This window comes from Coregonus lavaretus (assembly GCF_964263955.1).
Source record: "Coregonus lavaretus genome assembly, chromosome: 30".
In the NCBI taxonomy this organism is placed as follows: domain Eukaryota; kingdom Metazoa; phylum Chordata; class Actinopteri; order Salmoniformes; family Salmonidae; genus Coregonus; species Coregonus lavaretus.
In genome coordinates, this window is record NC_140017.1 from 17,665,801 (window position 1) to 17,682,489 (window position 16,689).

At 41.7% G+C, this 16,689-nt stretch overlaps 1 protein-coding gene across 1 annotated transcript in view; it reads left to right on the top strand.

Annotated features, from left to right (window-relative positions):
• snx19b (sorting nexin 19b) overlaps window positions 1-10,220 on the top strand; it is a 37,389-nt gene extending 27,169 nt beyond the window's left edge. Inside the window, exons 10-12 of the mRNA XM_084148456.1 lie at window positions 5,927-6,111; window positions 8,172-8,259; window positions 9,198-10,220. Of these exons, the coding sequence (XP_084004582.1) occupies window positions 5,927-6,111; window positions 8,172-8,259; window positions 9,198-9,321 (397 nt within the window). The 3' untranslated portion in view covers window positions 9,322-10,220. The remainder of the gene's footprint in view (window positions 1-5,926; window positions 6,112-8,171; window positions 8,260-9,197) is intronic.
• The last annotated feature ends 6,469 nt before the right edge of the window (window positions 10,221-16,689 follow it).

A 16,689-nucleotide genomic window follows, 5' to 3' on the forward strand; every position in this document is an offset into this window, starting at 1 on the left:
AGCAATTTTTTAATTAGTACGCAATGTCTGCTAATTCAGCTGTGCTGGAGTCCGACGTTAGAGAAAGTAGTCGTTTTATTTTCCCCATTTGTTTGAGCTCCGTAAAAACCCTTTCATGTCTTCCTCCACATTATTGTTGATTTTTTTTCACTATTGGCTACCGAGTCCCAAGTCCTTGTGTTATTTTCACCCAAGGTTTTAGAATAACAGCTACAGTTTATGTTATTGGCACCGAATGGTTTTACACAGATCACATGGAATGAGTGTTAAAGCCTGAACCCAGACAGGCCTCATGTTTTAAACTGGTTTGACAGGCTCGGAACCCACAGCCATGGCAGGATAAACCTAACAATAAAGCACAGGTTCTTCATTCTCAAGTGTTATAGTGCATTCTTCATGATGGACTTCTGAATCCTGAAGTCCATTTTGATAATCGTCTACATCACGTGTCGAACTCATTCCACGGAGGGCTCTGTGTCTGTAGGTTTTTTCTCCTCCCTTGTACTTGATGGATGAATTAAGGTCACTAATTAGTAAAGAAATCCCCTCACCTGGTTGTCCATGTCTTAATTGAAAGGAAAAACCAAAAAGACGCAGACACTAGGCGCTCCATGGAATGAGTTTGACACCCCTGGTCTATGTCAGCAAGAAGATGCTTTTCCATTAATTTGTTTCATTAACCCTGTGTGTATCAAGGTATTAAATGAAGGTGAGAGTGGTCTACTGCTTCTTCAGCTATCATCTCACTTAGAAGCAGCTAAGGAGTTTCACCAAGGGTTCCAGTGAGAAGCAATGAAAATGAACTAGCAGAGCCAATATGCTCCAAATCTGGTGATATTAAGGGGTTCCTCCAAGCATGTGCATCAGGGTCTGTCTCTGTCTGTCACAGACAATGAATTAACTGTCTTTCTCACTCCTCCAAATGAGGCGTGTGGACTCCCCTTTCCATTGCCCACCCGAACAACACCACGTCGTGGGCTGGGTCACTTTTTCCGAGCTCATTTCACATGTCAATTAGGCACTTTTCCAAATGGAATATAGTTATCACGTTGATGTTTTTGCAGTGTCAGAAGAAATCAAGGCACCTATTAGAATTTGAAACAGGGTTGTTTAAACATGGCTGGCTACGGGGAGAGCGTAGTAACCCTTTTTTTCCATTCTTCCAGAGGTGGAGAAATGTATTCTCTGCTAATGCTGCGTGTCCCTGTCAAAGTCGCTGCCAGTCAAAATGGGCTGCACTTCATAAACTGCCCACCGGGCCAGTAGTAATAATAATAATAATATGCCATTTAGCAGACGCTTTTATCCAAAGCGACTTACAGTCATGCGTGCATACATTTTTGTGTATGGGTGGTCCCGGGGATCGAACCCACTACCTTGGCGTTACAAGCGCCGTGCTCTACCAGTTGAGCTACAGAGGACCACTAGGATTTTTTTTTTACTACTGTTGATTCCAAACAACTTGCTTTTTAGTTCCATCACCTTACATTAGCTGTGGTCCAACGTCAGCCCTTAAATGGTTTGTCTGGACCAGTGCAGCTTTTTTCTTCTTGTTATCCCAAGAGGCCTACATTCCATCCACCAATGCTAACGTTGAGTGGCTGGTTAGCTATTGCACTTTGTGTTGCATCATTTTCATCAATGATACTGTAATATGTACTGTATTGTATAACATATTTAGAGAGTATGTGGTGGTGGGAATTCACGAAATGGCAAGATGCATGATCTTTTCCAGAGACAACATCGCCCACTGTGTAGGCTTACTTCTTAGGTTGGTTTCCCTGCATCGTTACTCATGGTAGGAGACCTTCACCAGGTGCACCAAGTCAGGGCGAGGATATTTCAACGTGAACATGACTTACTCTGACGCTGACTGTGAAAGACATCACAGCGTGTCAAAGAGCGCAAGGCCCTGCTGGGAGTGTTTCCAGGGCCTCCAGGTTTCCTGATGAAATAGTGCAGTCGGGCTGCTATAAACCTCCCCAGTGACAGGGTAGGAGGAGCTGGAGTGACTGCTGCTTCCCCAAGACATAAACCACGACCGCATGCATGTCAGACCAGACCAGACCAGACCAGCCCTCCCAGGACATTGTAGACGGGGGAGACATGGCAGGTTCCCAATGCTTTCAGCAGGATCTGCCGCAAAGTCCAAAGATTTTCCCAAATGAGGGAAAAAAGAAAGCACTTTTTTAATGTTTGTCTGAAAGAAAGTATGTTTGGCCTGGGCAGCTCGTGCCCACGTGTTTGTGTTTTCGACTCGTCTCCGCTGTTCTGTTGTTGTAAGCGACTATGATTTAGGCTAATGCGCTTGTCTCCGGTCAGGATGTGGCGTTGAATGGACACTCATCATTGTCCACCTTCTGAGGTTTTAATGAGGGGGCTAAAATAAAACAGCAGAGTAAACTTCAGAGGCATGAAGAATAGGAGATCCGTGGCAATCAAATGCCAAGGTCGACTTCCCAGAATTAATAGCTGCTCTGTGAGACATGACAGTTTCTTCAGTCAAGCAAGTATTGAGCTCAATGTGCAACACATTTTAGTACGGAATCCATATTACTTGTGTTACATAAGTTGTATTTTCTCATTAGAACTCCTAGTCATTGTTATTTGTTGAACTCCGAAGTTCACTCATTGGAACGTATTTTTCCTATTAACTTATCTTCTCTCTCCCTCCAAGGCATACAACATATGTGCAACGATAATAATTGCTCACATCAATCTTGCCAGAGGTTCTTAGCAGGCAATCCTTCATAGGCTTTATAGTAACATTATCTCACAGTCCCACATCATGGTTCCACACAAATGTCAGGATGTCATCATGTATTGGCTTGGGAAGCCAGACTCGCTGTTATGAAACATACTAACAATGAGAGGGTGTAAGATAGTGGAAAAAAAAAAGCTACGAGATCCACGTTTTCCCAGAACCGTCCATGTCCCTCAATAGTGTGTGGCAACACGGGCCGAAAAAACCTGTAATGAAATAACTAAATTAAGGGATTTGGCCTTGAAGGACATTATTTAGAACATATTTTTGTAGCATTTTACAGTATTATGTAACATCTGCAGAGTGTTATTAATTGATTTTGATCAAGTCTCTCATCCAATTGAATACAGTCTGGATACAAACTATTTTTGTGTTCACTGTTTGCTTAAGCCCTACTCAAGAGACCAACAGCAAATCTTCTCTCCCTGTGTGTATGACTGTAAACAAACCAATCATTTTACAGGCATGGCACGTTCTTTGGACTGCTTTTGTTTAGTTGATTAATACCATCTACTGTATTTCTATAAGGCTATTGGAATGTTGTATGGCCATTACCTTGTGCTCAAAACACCTCTGCACATTATGTGGATGGCGGGTTGTTGCATTCTGTGCCTACATGCTGTAAGTCAGTGTGGCGTGGACCCTGTTGTTTATGTGTGTGTGTGTGTGTGTGTGTGTGTGTGTGTGTCATACTGTCTCTTCAATGTATTGTTTGCCAAACAGGTTTTACTCTTGTTGGGAGTAAAATGTCCTCCTCGCCATACACAAATCCTTCATTTAGAAGTGGACGGTTTGCCTTGTCAGAAGTAAATTGATGTTTAAACTAAAGGAACTGTGCCTTAATCTGTACTTTCAGGTGGTATTTCGCCACGTAAATTACTTCCACAGGTACATCTTGGCTTGTCAATGCTATAGATTCTCAGTCTGGATGAATGTCAATGCAACCTCACGTGCGCTCGCTGGTTTGACACATGCTGCACAAACCAAGCCTAGTATTTTAAATCTTCCAAATACGCTGAGCATTTGGTTGAGCCTACCTGGAATGCCAGACAGGGAGGGTTTGCATTTTGGGATGATTCCATTGGAATAGCCTCTCACATATCCGTTGAATACCGTGCAGGGATGTGCTGCTTTTTGCTGATACATCAGGAATTCCTACTTTTCTGCCATCATCCTCTATTCATACTCAGTGAAACTTTCTATGTTGTCCTGATCATTTTACTGATGTGATATTCCCTGATTCATCAGGAGTATCTGCTTCTCTGCCATCATCCTCTTTTCATGAACATTTACCCTACCCCCACACTGACCTCCTATCTTTACGGATCTACAGTGCCTTCGAAAAATATTCAGGCCCCTTCCCCTTTTCCACATTTTGTTACGTTACAGCCTTATTCTATAATGGATTAAATTCTTTTTTCCCCTCATCAATCTACACAGAATACCCCATAATGACAAAGTGAAAACAGGTTTTTAGAAATGTTTGTACATTTATTACAAATAAAAAACTGAAATACCTTATTTACATAAGTATTCAGACCCTTTGCTATGAGACTCAGAATGTAGCTCAAGTGCTCCTGTTTCCATTGATCATCCTTGAGATGTTTCTACAACTTGATTGGAGTCCAACTGTGGTAAATTCAATTGATTGGACATAATTTGGAAAGGCACACACCTGTCTATATAAGGTCCCGCCGTTGACAGTGCATCTCAGAGCAAAAACCAAGCCATGAGGTCGAAGGAATTGTCCGGAGAGCTCCGAGACAGGATTGCGTCGAGGCACAGATCTGGGGAAGGGTACCAAAACATTTCTGCAGCATTGAAGGTCCCCAAGAACACAGTGGCCTCCATCATTCTTAAATGGAAGAAGTTTGGAACCACCAAGACTCTTCCTAGAGCTGGCCGCCCGGCCAAACTGAGCAATTGGGGGAGAAGGGCCTTGGTCAAGGAGGTGACCAAGAACCCGATGGTCACTCTGACAGAGCTCCAGAGTTCCTCTGTGGAGATGGGAGAACCTTCCAGAAGGACAACCATCTCTGCAGCATTGCACCAATCAGGCCTTTATGGTAGAGTGGCCAGATGGAAGCCACCCCTCAGTAAAAGGCATATGACAAAAGGCACCTAAAGGACTCTCAGACCATGGACCATGTGGTCCTCTGTAGCTCAGCTGGTAGAGCACGGCGCTTGTAACGCCAAGGTAATGGGTTCGATCCCCGGGACCACCCATACACCCCAAAAAAATGTATGCACGCATGACTGTAAGTCGCTTTGGATAAAAGCGTCTGCTAAATGGCATATTATATTATTATTATATTATTATGAGTAACAAGATTCTCTGGTCTGATGAAACCAAGATTGAACTCTTTGGCCGGAATGCCAAGCGTCACGTCTGGAGGAAACTTGGCACCATCGCTATGGTGAAGCATGGTGGTGGCAGCATCATACTGTGGGGATGTTTTTCAACGGCAGGGACTGGGAGACTAGTCAGGATTGAGGGAAAGATGAACGGAGCAAAGTACAGCGAGATCCTTGATGAAAACCCGCTCCAGAGCACTCAGGACCTCTGACTGGGGCGAAGGATCACCTTCCAACAGGACAACGACCCTAAGCACACAGCCAAGACAACGCAGGAGTGGCTTCGGGACAAGTCTCTGAATGTCCTTGAGTGGCCCAGCCAGAGCCCGGACTTGAACCCGATCGAACATCTCTGGAGTGACCTGAAAATAGCTGTGCAGCGACGCTCCCCATCCAACCTGACAGAGCTTGAGAGGATCTGCAGAGAAGAATGGAAGAAACTCCCCAAATATTGGTGTGCAAGCTTGTAGCGTCATACCCAAGAAGAGGCTGTAATCGCTGCCAAAGGTGCTTCAACAAAGAACTGAGTAAAGGGTCTGAATACTAATAATGTAAATGTGATATTTTGATTTGCTAAAATTTCTAAAAACCTGTTTTTGCTTTGTCATTATGGGGTTTTGTGTATAGATTGATGAAGAAAAAAAACGATTTAATCCATGTCAGAATAAGGCTGTAACGTAAGAAAATGTGGAAAAAGTCAAGGGGTTTGAATACTTTCCGAATGCCCTATATCTTTACTGATTTTCTATACAGTATGTTTTCCTGATCACATCCCTGATGTGTGTGTGTGTTGTCTGTCACTTGCAGGTGGCTTGACGTGAGCGTTGCTAACCTGACCTGTACCCAGTACTGGGTGATCTACCTGCGGGTGCTGCAGGATGCGGTGTGGCCGGGGGGCAGCCTACCAGCCCTGCCCCGCCCGGAGCGCAGCCACCAACAGAAGGAGGACACCAAGCAGCAGTCCCTGCACTGCCTCATGAAACTACTGCCAGGTAAGGGATCACTAATAATGAAGAGGCAGGCTCGTGTTCATTAGGCACCAAATGGAGGAAAATGGACTGAAACCAGAGGGATTATGGACTTGTTCAATAATAAATGCTCATTTTTGTTTTTCCGTTCCAATTATTATTATTTAATTGTATTTTTGTAATGAACTTTACTAATCAACGTGACCCAGGACTTTATCCTGTCCTTGTGACCTGACCATGAAAAAGGAACTAGGTTATAACTTTGGTCTGGAGTCCAGTACAGCACATGATCAGGAAAAACTCCTGGCCCATACACACTAATTCCTATCGAGCTCTGCAAACATACAATTCATTTGTATTACAGTAGTATATATATATATATATTTTTTTTAAATTTCTATTTGCCATATATTTTTTATTGTCCTGTTTCACAAAAGTTCTGAACCTATACATTTTACAGACACAGAATATTTTACATTTGTTATCTTGTTGTTATTAGTCCCACCCCTCAGCTCCATTCAACTCCTCCCATCTATCTCTTAACATCATCCATATTGGATTTATATTTGCCATATATTTTTCAACTGCGCTGTGATGCTTCACAAAAGTTCTGAACCTTCCTATTCTCATAGTTTCTACAGATTGTAAATTAAATATATATATTTTTGCTAAAAGTACTATTATATTATTGGTCGATTGACTATGACTTTTCAAATCACCAATTATTGCTATCTGCAGCGTTAGCTCCAGGTAAATGTTGCAATTCTTCATCCATTCTTGGACATGTGACCAAAAACAAGCTACATATGGACAGTACCAAAATAAATGATCTAATGACTGTCTCTTCGCAGCAAAATCTGCAGAACTGGGAATGTTGTATCCCCCATATATATATAACATTCTATTGGTTGCAAGCATTTTGTATAATAATTTTAATTGAAAAATTCAAGGTTTTGAATCAGGCGTCGTTTTGCGTATCAGTTCATAAACCATGTGCCATGGAATCGGTACATCGAAATTCTCTTCCCAACTATTTTGCAATCTACATGGCACAGCTGTCAATTTTTTGGAACTTAAATTAAACTGGTAAATTTGTTTATTTATCACAATTTTCTTTAACCAATTTTGGTCTTTAATTCAGGGCCGACAGACAAGTTTCTTACTTTTTCCCCCTTCCACTTGCCTCTTCCATTTTTGCGGTAATGCTGCAATTAGTTAGTTGTAATTTGGGGTAGAGCAGACATTTCCATATATTTTTGTTAGCTGCATGTGTGACAACACCACCAGTCCTATTTATGATATCATTTACAAAGATTATACTTTTTTTTTTTTTTATCAAAAAATTTGTATATTTGAGTTTAACCACTATTTGTTGTATTATTTGTTCTGTCTTTTATGGTGGATTAAACTAAAATTGCAAACAACTTTCTATGGCTTGTTTTAAAAATAAGAATATTTTGGAGATTATTTCGTTTTCAAATAACCGAAAGTGAGAGGTTTTAATCTAAATAAAGGGTAAAAGGACATTTCTTTCGGGATATGTATACCGAGTATGTCCACATCCCCGTCAGACCATTTTATTGGTAAACTACACTGTAATGTAAAAGTTGTATTTTTTTGTGATCCAATACGTAATATAGTACACATCATAATTTGAGAAACGCTCATTTTTGTTTTTCCGTTGCAATTATTTTTTTTATTTTTTTTATGAACTTTACTAATAAACATGACCCAGGAGTTTATCCTGACCTTGTGACCTGACCATGAAAAAGGAACTAGGTTATAACTTTGGTCTGGAGTCCAGTACAGCACATGATCAGGAAAAACTCCTGGCCCATACACACTCATTCCTATCGAGCTCTGCAAACATACAATTCATTTGTATTACAGTAGTATTATTGCTTATGTGCAATACAATGGCATTTAATGTAAATTCAATCATGTAAACTAACTATTGATATTTATAAGAAGCCATTTCAGGGACTGCTGGTCTTACTATATCCAACTAGCTATGTTTTTAGTTTTTCCCTGTGGAGTCCTGTGCGGCCTCACGGTCCTATATTTGTACTCTTCTGTGTTTACAGATCTGCTCTCAGATATGCTGGGCTCTGACAAATACCAACTAAGCTGGCAGACTGCACTGGAATCTCTGCAGGACCCTTACATAAACAGGTGACCACACACACACACACACACACACACACACACACACACACACACACACACACACACACACACACACACACACACACACACACACACACACACACACACACACACACACACACACACACACACACACACACAAAACAAAGTAATGTACACTACGTCACTTGCCTGTCTGTATGGCCGTGATTTAAAGAGCCTGACATCATGGTCTTGCAATAGATTATGAAGGAACATGACATGAGGTATTGATAAAGGGTTCTAAAGCTAAGTGATGAGCTGGTTGTGAATCAGTGGGCATCAGCCAAGCTTTATAGCGTGTTCCATATGATATACCTCTTTCCAGACACGTTTCCAGTGGGTCAAGCTGATGATTTATACATTGCCAGCCCTTTGTTCTTAAGATACATCAGTTTTGATTATAGTGGCATGTATCACAATTCATCTTCTTATTGAAATGTTCAAATAAGGTGTGTGTGCGCAAGGTACAGTATAATATATTTACGACTCAACTAAGTCCCTGTAGTGTTTGAAACATGCTGTTAGAATTAAGAGAGTTGTTTCATGAATTTACATCACTGGAACGAAGAACACAGCCATTTGTAAGGATTCCATTGCTGAAGTAATTTGGCTCGTTGAACCTTGTAGGAGCTTAGGTTTTGGCCCTTATGGTCCTCTTGGCCTGTATGCTTTCGCCAAAATCATGCCTTGATGTAAATGGGGGAAATTGCAACAGAATTGCAGAAATATTAGGTTGTGATTTGGCCCATTGTAAAACTCGCTAGCCACAAATGACGACGTTTTCAACATTTTAAACAAACTTAAAATATCCACCTGTAACTTGCCAGAATGAAATGGTGTATACTTTTGGAGAGAGGAAATGTTGGACAGCAGATTTCTGGAAGACCCCTGACCTTTTAACCTGTGACTCTTACCCGGTACAGACACCTGGTCTACTGTATCTGGGACCTTCTCCTCGAGTTCCTCGTCCCCGAAACATCTGAGGAGGACTTTCAGAAAACCCTGCTGCAAAGTCTGTCCAAAAATGCAGAGAAACTACCACCATGAAAGCCGTGGGAGAGATACTGCGGTACACACACATACACACACGCACACACACACATGTTTAATCAACTGTGTCAGTGAATAGCCCTTGATGAAAGTCCAGCCTAGCGCATCTGAATCAATTCCATTATTCATGTGTCCCCACCTTTAACGCTGAAATTTTGGACCCGAGGTCATCCGGGTCTGTCTCCGATTTAGTCCATGACGTTTGTGGGTCTCAAACATCGGCCACACATCCGGAGCAGCTTTGATTATCCAACACCTGTTTTCTGTTTGATCAGAATACCTCTCTGATCCCCAAAAGCCCAACACACCAGATCTGTACGTGTGGGAAAAGCCGCCTTCCCAAACTTCCCAAATCCACCCTTTTTCCTGCTTCCTAAAACCTCCAGCTTTGGACCAAACTCATTTCAGATGGACTTCACACCAACGTTATCCTTCGTGGTCTTTCTGTATCCTGTTGGAGCTAGACGTTTACTAGAATCGCTAGTGGTTTGGAGAAGTCCAATTAGATTTTTCCCCACTTTAGGCTTACTGTGTCGTGCTTTGCCCTTTCGGGATGACTTGCCTTTGTGTTCCCCATTATATACCCCTATTCCTTTGGCTCTACACCAAGCTCCACATCTGTTGTGTTGCATTAATACTGTACTTCCTTCCTCCTGAGGCCTGGCTCGTACTGATATGGTCCACTGATACGTTTCTGTTAAAGTGGTCGTTCACATGTTTTGAACTTGTATGATGAAGGCCACTGCACATTGAAGCGCTTGATAGCCACTTTTCCCACGGGCCTGACATGGTTGTTTTAAATAATATACTCTACAAGTACAGTCGTGGTCAAAAGTTTTGAGAATGACACAAGTATTGGTCTTCACAAAGTTTGCTGCTTCAGTGTTTTTAGATATTTTTGTCAGATGTTACTATGGTATACTGAAGTATAATTACAAGCATTCCATAAGTGTCAAAGGCTTTTATTGACAATTACATTAAGTTTATGCAAAGAGTCAATATTTGCAGTGTTGACCCTTCTTTTTCAAGACCTCTGCAATCCACCCTGGCATGCTGTCAATTAACTTCTGGGCCACATCCTGACTGACGGCAGCCCATTCTTGCATAATCAATGCTTGAAGTTTGTCCGAATTTGTGGGTTTTTGTTTGTCCACCCGCCTCTTGAGGATTGACCACAAGTTCTCAATGGGATTAAGGTCTGGGGAGTTTCCTGGCCATGGACCCAAAATGTTGATGTTTTGTTCCCCGAGCCACTTAGTTATCACTTTTGCCTTATGGCAAGGTGCTCCATCATGCTGGAAAAGGCATTGTTCGTCACCAAACTGTTCTTGGATGGTTGGGAGAAGTTGCTCTCGGAGGATGTGTTGGTACCATTCTTTATTCATGGCTCTGTTCTTAGGCAAAATTGTGAGTGAGTCCACTCCCTTGGCTGAGAAGCAACCCCACACATGAATGGTCTCAGGATGCTTTACTGTTAGCATGACACAGGACTGATGGTAGCGCTCACCTTGTCTTCTCCGGACAAGCTTTTTTCCGGATGCCCCAAACAATCGGAAAGGGGATTCATCAGAGAAAATGACTTTACCCCAGTCCTCAGCAGTCCAATCCCTGTACCTTTTCCAGAATATCAGTCTGTCCCTGATGTTTTTCCTGGAGAGAAGTGGCTTCCTCGCTGCCCTTCTTGACACCAGGCCATCCTCCAAAAGTCTTCGCCTCACTGTGTGTGCAGATGCACTCACACCTACCTGCTGCCATTCCTGAACAAGCTCTGCGCTGGTGGTGCCCTGATCCCGCAGCTGAATCAACTTTAGGAGACGGTCCTGGCGCTTGCTGGACTTTCTTGGGCGCCCTGGAGCCTTCTTCACAACAATTGAACCTCTCTCCTTGAAGTTCTTGATGAATGGTTGATTTAGGTACAATCTTACTAGCAGCAATATCCTTACCTGTGAAGCCCTTTTTGTGCAAAGCAATGATGGCGGCACGTGTTTCCTTGCAGATAACCATGGTTAACAGAGGAAGAACAATGATTTCAAGCACCACCCTCCTTTTAAAGCTTATAGTCTGTTATTCTAACTCAATCAGCATGACAGAGTGATCTCCAGCCTTGTCCTCGTCAACACTCTCACCTGTGTTAACGAGAGAATCACTGACATGATGTCAGCTGGTCCTTTTGTGGCAGGGCTGAAATGCAGTGGAAATGTTTTTTTGGGATTAAGTTCATTTTCATGGCAAAGAGGGACTTTGCAATTAATTGCAATTCATCTGATCACTCTTCATAACATTCTGGAGTATATGCAAATTGCAAAACTTTTGACCACGACTGTACATACAATTTTCAGTGGTCTCTCTGCTACTTTTTAAAGTTATGATACATTTTATGAGCACCACCAAAACAGTGAATCACTGCTGGTGATTTGCTGAATGTGCAATCCTACAGGAGAGGTATAATTTGGTTAATGACCTATAATGTAAATTTCGATGTATAGCATTTATAATTTCTTTGAAAGTAGCAGAGAGCCCACTCTGGAATTGTGATGTGTTTGAAGAGTAAGCTAAATCGAAAAGGGTACTTTTGAGATATTAATAATAATATAGTTCATGTTGAATCGATTAATGTGAACAATTATATTTCAGAATATAGCCATACTCCATATTTCAGAGCACACTATAAGGAGTATAATGACACCAAGATGACTGTACCATGTGCGGTTCACGGATCATAGGGTCAGGAGGCATGTATAGGTTGGTCTAAAAAGGGCCTAAAATGGCCACTTTCATCATGATTTTCTCAAAAAAGCATGTGAAACATCCTTCCTCCCAATTAAGTTTTTATGTGAGAATTGCCAGAACAATCTGAGATGCCCCAAATATTTTCAGGCCATGCTGGTGTGCAGTCACCCAACTATGCGTAACTTATGTCTGTGAAACTGCCACAAAGACTTCTCAACATTTGCATTGCATGACACAAGATGTTCACCATGTTTGACACTCTTACTGATGCTTATTAATGCCTTTAAATGTGTACAGTAGGTCTGATGCCAGGTAAAGCTCATGCAGGCAGTATAGTAGCATAAATCTGATGTCAGAGGTCCAATGTGTCCAACACAAACTGTTGCACTCTCATCTTTGTCTTAAAAGAAGATAATATCTCACTCATTCTTTATTTCTGTATTCTTGTTACGTGATTTATTTATTTGATTGTGTCTAACTTATTTGTTCGATTGTAATGATGCTTTCTGTGAAAATGTATATTGATCAAAAAGAATGACAGGGATACCAGTGGTACTGAAGAGAATGAAATGAATACCTGTAGGAAATGCTTTTAAATTGCCTTAAACATGGCTGGAAGAGGTCTCGTCTGTCTTTACTATGTAGTCTGTGGACATGCCTTTTGTAGATAGTGTCACAAAGTAGTAGCAAACCCCAGTGGCAAGGTGGGTTCTGATGTTGTGCTGAATGTTGTGTTCTGTAATGTTTATTCTCTCCTGAACACATTCCTAGCTGTTACCTCTATTCCCGTTGAATCCTTTTTGATGAACATTAGGGGTAGCTTGCATTCTGCAAGACCATTGTCCTGTCCTCAAATGTATCACGTCACATGAAATGTTCATGTTCAACACGTAACTAATTTGACAAAATTGTGAGTGCTGTTTTCACATGGAACACATTGTGAATCTGTGAAAGTTTGTTATGTGGCTTTTGTTGCAAGTTGTTTGAGTACTGAAAAAAAATGTTTGTGTCAAATGATATTATGTACTCTGGATGGTGCCATTATAATATGTTTACCCCCATGATAAAAATAAGTTATCAGTGATTAACTAACTTACAGAAGTGGTATTGTTTGTTATTTGTTTGGTTTCTCGTCAGAAGGGTTCTGCACGCAATGGCTACTAGCTACTATTTCATTGAAGTCTCGCCATTTCTCCCTAACTTCCCCTTTGTCAACATCTCAGCTCTTTCTCAATTGTCTTTCCTTGATTAATCTTGTCCTCTCTCCTTGCCTCCTCAATACACATTGGAGGAGAAGGTCAGAGGGGAGGGATCTAGGAATTGAGAAAATACCATTTATCACTTAATTACATGTCTGATTTGACATTACAATCCCAATTCAGTTTACACCAGTGTCAGACTTTGGGTGAAGGCTTTTTGAGTGTGGCATTGTACATATTCATGCTTTGAATGTGACTCTTTGTAACCCTGTCAGTGTGGTATAACTGGACTCCATCACAAGGTTTTACATTTGCTGGTGTTGATAATTTCCAAAACCAATAAAATGACCAAAAGTTGATTAGTGTACATCATTTGTTGTAAGGTGGTCACGCATGTTTATGACAACTCTACAGTACACTTGAACTACACTACCGGTCAAAGGTTTTAGAACACCTACTCATCCAAGGATTTTTCTTTATTTTTACTATTTTCTATATTGTAGAATAATAGTGAAGACATCAAAACTATGAAATAACACATATGGAATCATGTAGTAACCAAAAACGTGTTAAACAAATCAAAATATATTTTATATTTGAGATTATTCAAATAGCCACACTTTGCCTTGATGACAGCTTTGCACACTCTTGGCATTCTCTCAACCAGCTTCATGAGGTAGTCACCTGGAATGCATTTCAATTAACAGGTGACCTTTTTAAAAGTACATTTGTGGAATTTCTTTCCTTCTTAATGCGTTTGAGCCAATCAGTTGTGTTGTGACAATGTAGGGGTGGTATACAGAAGATACAGTGAGGGAAAAAAGTATTTGATCCCCTGCTGATTTTGTATGTTTACCCACTGACAAAGGCATGATCAGTCTATAATTTTAATGGTAGGTTTATTTGAACAGTGAGAGACAGAATAACAACAAAAAAATCCAGAAAAACGCATGTCAAAATTGTTATAAGTTGATTTGCATTTTAATGAGGGAAATAAGTATTAGTACTTGGTGGCAAAACCCTTGTTGTTAATCACAGAGGTCAGACGTTTCTTGTAGTTGGCCACCAGGTTTGCACACATCACAGGAGGGATTTTTTTTCCACTCCTCTTTGCAGATCTTCTCCAAGTCATTAAGGTTTCGAGGCTGACGTTTGGCAACTCGAACCTTCAGCTCCCTCCACAGATTTTCTATGGGATTAAGGACTGGAGACTGGCTAGGCCACTCCAGGACCTTAATGTGCTTCTTCTTGAGCCACTCCTTTGTTGCCTTGGCCGTGTGTTTTGGGTCATTGTCATGCTGGAATACCCATTCACGAACCATTTTCAATGCCCTGGCTGAGGGAAGGAGGTTCTCACCCAAGATTTTACGGTACATGGCCCCGTCCATAGTCCCTTTGATGCAGTGAAGTTGTCGTGTCCCCTTAGCAGAAAAACACCACCAAAGCATAATGTTTCCACCTCCATGTTTGACGGTGGGGATGGTGTTCTTGTGGTCATAGGCAGCATTCCTCCTCCTCCAATAACGGCGAGTTGAGTTGATGCCAAAAAGATCGATTTTGGTCTCATTTGACCACAACACTTTCACCCAGTTCTCCTCTGAATCATTGAGATGTTGATTGGCAAACTTCAGACGGCCCTGTATATGTGCTTTCTTGAGCAGGGGGACCTTGCGGGCACTGCAGGATTTCAGTCCTTCACGGCGTAGTGTGTTACCAATTGTTTTCTTGGTGACTATGGTCCCAGCTGCCTTGAGATCATTGACAAGGTCCTCCCGTGTAGTTCTGGGCTGATTCCTCACCGTTCTCATGATCATTGCAACTCCACGAGGTGAGATATTGCATGGAGCCCCAGGCCGAGGGAGACAGTTATTTTGTGTTTCTTCCATTTGCGAATAATCGCACCAACTGTTGTCACCTTCTCACCAAGCTGCTTGGCGATGGTCTTGTAGCCCATTCCAGCCTTGTGTAGGTCTACAATCTTGTCCCTGACATCCTTGGAGAGCTCTTTGGTCTTGGCCATGGTGGAGAGTTTGGAATCTGATTGATTGATTGCTTCTGTGGACAGGTGTCTTTTATACAGGTAACAAGCTGAGATTAGGAGCACTCCCTTTAAGAGTGTGCTACTAATCTCAGCTCGTTACTTGTATAAAAGAGACCTGGGAGCCAGAAATCTTTCTGATTGAGAAGGGGTCAAATACCTATTTCTCTCATTAAAATGCAAATCAATTTATAAAACATTTTACATGCGTCTTTCTGGATTTTTGTGTTGTTATTCTGTCTCTCACTGTTCAAATAAACCTATCATTAAAATTATAGACTGATAATTTCTTTGTCAGTGGGCAAACGTACAAAATCAGCAGGGGATCAAATACTTTTTTCCCACATTGTAGCCCTATTTGGTAAAAGACCAAGTCCATATTGTGGCAAGAACAGCTCAAATAACCAAAGAGAAACGACAGTCCATTATTACTTTAAGACATGAAGGTCAGTCAATACGGAAAATTTCAAGAACTTTCTTCAAGTGCAGTCGCAAAAACCATCAAGCGCTATGATGAAACTGGCTCTCATGAGGACTGCTACAGGAATGGAAGACCCAGAGTTACCTCTGCAGCAGAGGATAAGTTCATTAGAGTTACCAGCCTCAGAAATTGCAGCCCAAATAAATGCTTCACAGTGTTCAAGTAACAGACACATCTCAACATCAACTGTTCAGAGGAGATTGTGTGAATCAGGCCTTCATGGTCGAATTGCCCCTACTAAAGGTCACCAATAATAAGAAGAGACTTGCTTGTGCCAAGAAAGACGAGCAATGGACATTAGATTGGTGGAAATTTGGAGTCCAAATTTGAGATTTCTGGTTCCAACCGCTGTGTCTTTGTGAGACGCGGTGTGGGTGAACGGATGATCTCCGCATGTGTATTTCCCACCGTAAAGCATGGAGGAGAAGGTGTGATGGTGTGGGGGTGCTTTGCTGGTGACACTGTCTGTGATTTATTTAGAATTCAAGGCACACTTAACCAGCACCATAGCATTCTGCAGCAATACGCCATCCCATCTGGTTTGGGCTTAGTGGGACTATCATTTGTTTTTTCAACAGGACAATGACCCAACACACCTCCAGGCTGTGTAAGGGCTATTTTACCAAGGAGAGTGATGGAGTGATGCATCAGATGACCTGGCCTCCACAATCCCCCGACCTCAACCAAATTGAGATGGTTTGGGATGAGTCGGACCGCAGAGTGAAGGAAAAGCAGCCAACAAGTGCTCAGCATATGTGGGAACTCCTTCAAGACTGTTGGAAAAGCATTCCAGGTTAAGCTGGTTGAGAGAATGCCAAGAGTGTGCAAAGCTGTCATCAAGGCAAAGGGTGGCTATTTGAAGAATCTCAAATATAAAATATATTTTGATTTGTTTAACACTAAGAAAAACCCATGAA